Raw genomic sequence first — 2,688 nt, forward strand, 5'->3', positions numbered from 1 at the left:
CAAAGGTTCGAGTCATTTAGCTGTTGTTCATTTCCTAGTTTTTATTTTCTTTTATTTTTATTTATTTATTTACTTTTTATCATTTCCTCGAGGGCAGAAGAATATTCTCCCTGTTCACCCAGGCATTCGGTACCGACCTGGGGGCAAGTCTCATTCTGTCAGCTCTCAGGAAAAAATAAAACATCTTCAGGAAGAGAATGGCAAAGCACTCACGAGTCTCAAGGACTGGGCAGCGACGAGGTAGGGTTGGCCAAAGGTCTTGCGGAACACAGAACGCCTGGAACCTGCGTGGCCTTTACCGAATTGGACTACAAGTCCCAGAACGCAGGGCGCTACTAGGCAGAAATCTAGCAAGGCGCCTGCGCGTAGGTCTGTAGTCAAGCTGGAGGAAGCGGTGCACCTTGGGACTAGTAGTTCCTAGGTGGCAACTCCTGGGGTCGGAGGTGGGTCGAAGGGACAGCTCCCTGCCCAGTCCCGCCTTTTGTCCACGTCCCGCTTCTCTGGGCCAATGCTCGGTCCTGTAGCTGCGGCCAGCCCCTCTCCGAGGCTGTCTCCATTGGTCCCGAGGCTATCTCACTTCGGCTCTACCCGGAAGTAGCCTTGGGGAGGCGGTTTCCTAGACTACGACACCGGAAAGCTGGGGGCGGTGCTCCGAGCCGTGGAGGGCGGAGGGTGGTGGCAGCGCTGGCGCTGGGGGACCGGCTCGGTGACTTCGGCAAACAGTTTGGCGCCGGCGGCCGCCAGCCTCACTCCACAGTCCGCCCTCGACACGGCTCGCAGCCTCCTCGCCGCCGGCAGCCCGCAATGTGGCCCACCGTGCCGGTGTAGCAGCTGCGCGTGCGCGGAACCACGGGGCCATGAGCAAAGCCGGCGGCTGCCGGGGCTGTGGGTGCCGGGTCCCCCAGCGAGCGTCATGGAGCCTGGTGGCAGCGACGGCCGCGCTCTGTCTGGTGTTGGCCACGTTCGTGTGCACGGCAGGGGCCGCGCCCATGAGTAGGGAAGAGAAGCAGAAGCTTGGGTAAGGGTGCGTGGCTGTCCGGGTGGGTTTCCTCGCGCGGCTGCCAGCAGTGGAGGTGTCTGTCATTGCGCCCCCGGCGCACTGTGGACTTTTTCTGTGGTGACTGTAACAGCTGGTGAGGCTGGAGGACCTCGGTGCGGTGGACGGGGTCCAGGACGATGGGAGCTGATCCCCGGGATGTGACCTCGGGGGCTGTCGAGTGTCTCCTGGGCAGCCTGTGACATATGTAGTGTTGTGTCAGCGCCTCTGCTATGTCAGGGGCTGGTGGAGGGGCTACCGCCTGGGTGGCGGAGGCAGGGTTGGATGTCTCACCCAAGTGAGCTCCCAGCGGGAAAATGTTGCGGTGCTTACACCTGTTAAAGGAAAAGGGGCGTTCACCGGAACTTGAACTTTTCAGACTTCACTATCCCCCTTGCTGTGTTTTCTTTCCTAAACGGCATTTGTGAACTAGAGCAGGCGATTTGATGCTATTCAGAGGCCTCGATTAAGTGTACCCCCTTAGAGTAGTTTTATGAGGCTTAAAAGTGTTCCAAAACACTATTTATAGCATTTAATCCAGTAATTCGACTACATCCGAAGTGGCACAAGTGACTAAGAACGAAGTGGAGAATCTCTGGAAATTGGCAAAACCGTGAAGTTAAGTGAGAGGAGAGGAAATGTGTGCCTGTCAGTAGCACGGCGAGTTGACTGCGAAAGATGCTTATTAAAACAGTGAAGTGGGTGGGTTTTGCTTGTCTGGTTAGTTAGTACAGAACACTAGAATGCACTACTGATTAGTGAAGAGGTGAGAAAACTGGTGGGGATGTAGACCACGTGACTTATTGACACCAACTCCAGAATTTTAAATTGTTCTTGCTCTTTGATTCATTTCTTTCCCTGGAGAATCTATCCTACAGAAGTAAAGACACAATTAGAGATAAGTGTATCAAGGGGTGCATTTTGACAGAACAGAACAGGCTGGGGGGGGGTCATACATTTAGAAAGAGTTCTGTACTAAAGCAAGTTGTAGGGTAATATATAAATAGAAAACATTATTTTATAAGAAAAAATTAGTTGCCTGAACTCAGGAAAAAATAACAGGTAACTTATCCCACAAAGGGAGGTGGAGCCATTAGGTTCTGACGTAGATGCTTCTTTACTTCCGCCATTGCAAAAGAGCTATACTAATTTTTTCATCAAAGAGCAAATAAAAAGGTGAGCAAAAGAAGACGAAGTGTTATCTATTCAAACAAAATTACCAGTGAATTCTAGACTCTTGCCTTTTCCTTTATAAGTTTAATGTATTATTTTGTGACATTTTAAAGATGTTCCCACTTTGTTGGCATTTAACTCATGCCATCTCTAAAACTGTTATTCCATCGCAAGGTGGATGCTATCTCCACTGTGCAAATGAGGACATTGGGATTCAAGGTTAACTTGCTCAGAGTCTCAAAGCTGGTCAGGTTTGTGGGTTTTTGTTACATTTATATTTTTTAACCTATGTCTGATCTCACAGTTCACAGTCTGTACAGTGCTGTACTTCCTTAAGATTTGGGGGGAGGGGAAGTATTTCTATTATGGCTGCAAATATTTTCTTTGACATTCTTATTAAAATTTCTATATGAGTCATTGGGTTGCCAGGTTCAGTCTCAAAAAAACCAAGCTGTACCCCCCTGCCCCCTGCCCTCTCC

At 50.3% G+C, this 2,688-nt stretch overlaps 1 protein-coding gene across 1 annotated transcript in view; it reads left to right on the forward strand.

Moving 5' to 3' along the window:
• The first annotated feature begins 648 nt into the window (after window positions 1-648).
• Edem3 (ER degradation enhancing alpha-mannosidase like protein 3) overlaps window positions 649-2,688 on the forward strand; it is a 62,926-nt gene continuing 60,886 nt past the window's right edge. Inside the window, exon 1 of the mRNA XM_029475676.1 lies at window positions 649-1,018. Within this exon, the coding sequence (XP_029331536.1) occupies window positions 858-1,018 (161 nt within the window). The 5' untranslated portion in view covers window positions 649-857. The remainder of the gene's footprint in view (window positions 1,019-2,688) is intronic.

The sequence above is a fragment of the Mus caroli genome, chromosome 1 (assembly GCF_900094665.2).
Source record: "Mus caroli chromosome 1, CAROLI_EIJ_v1.1, whole genome shotgun sequence".
Lineage (NCBI taxonomy): Eukaryota > Metazoa > Chordata > Mammalia > Rodentia > Muridae > Mus > Mus caroli.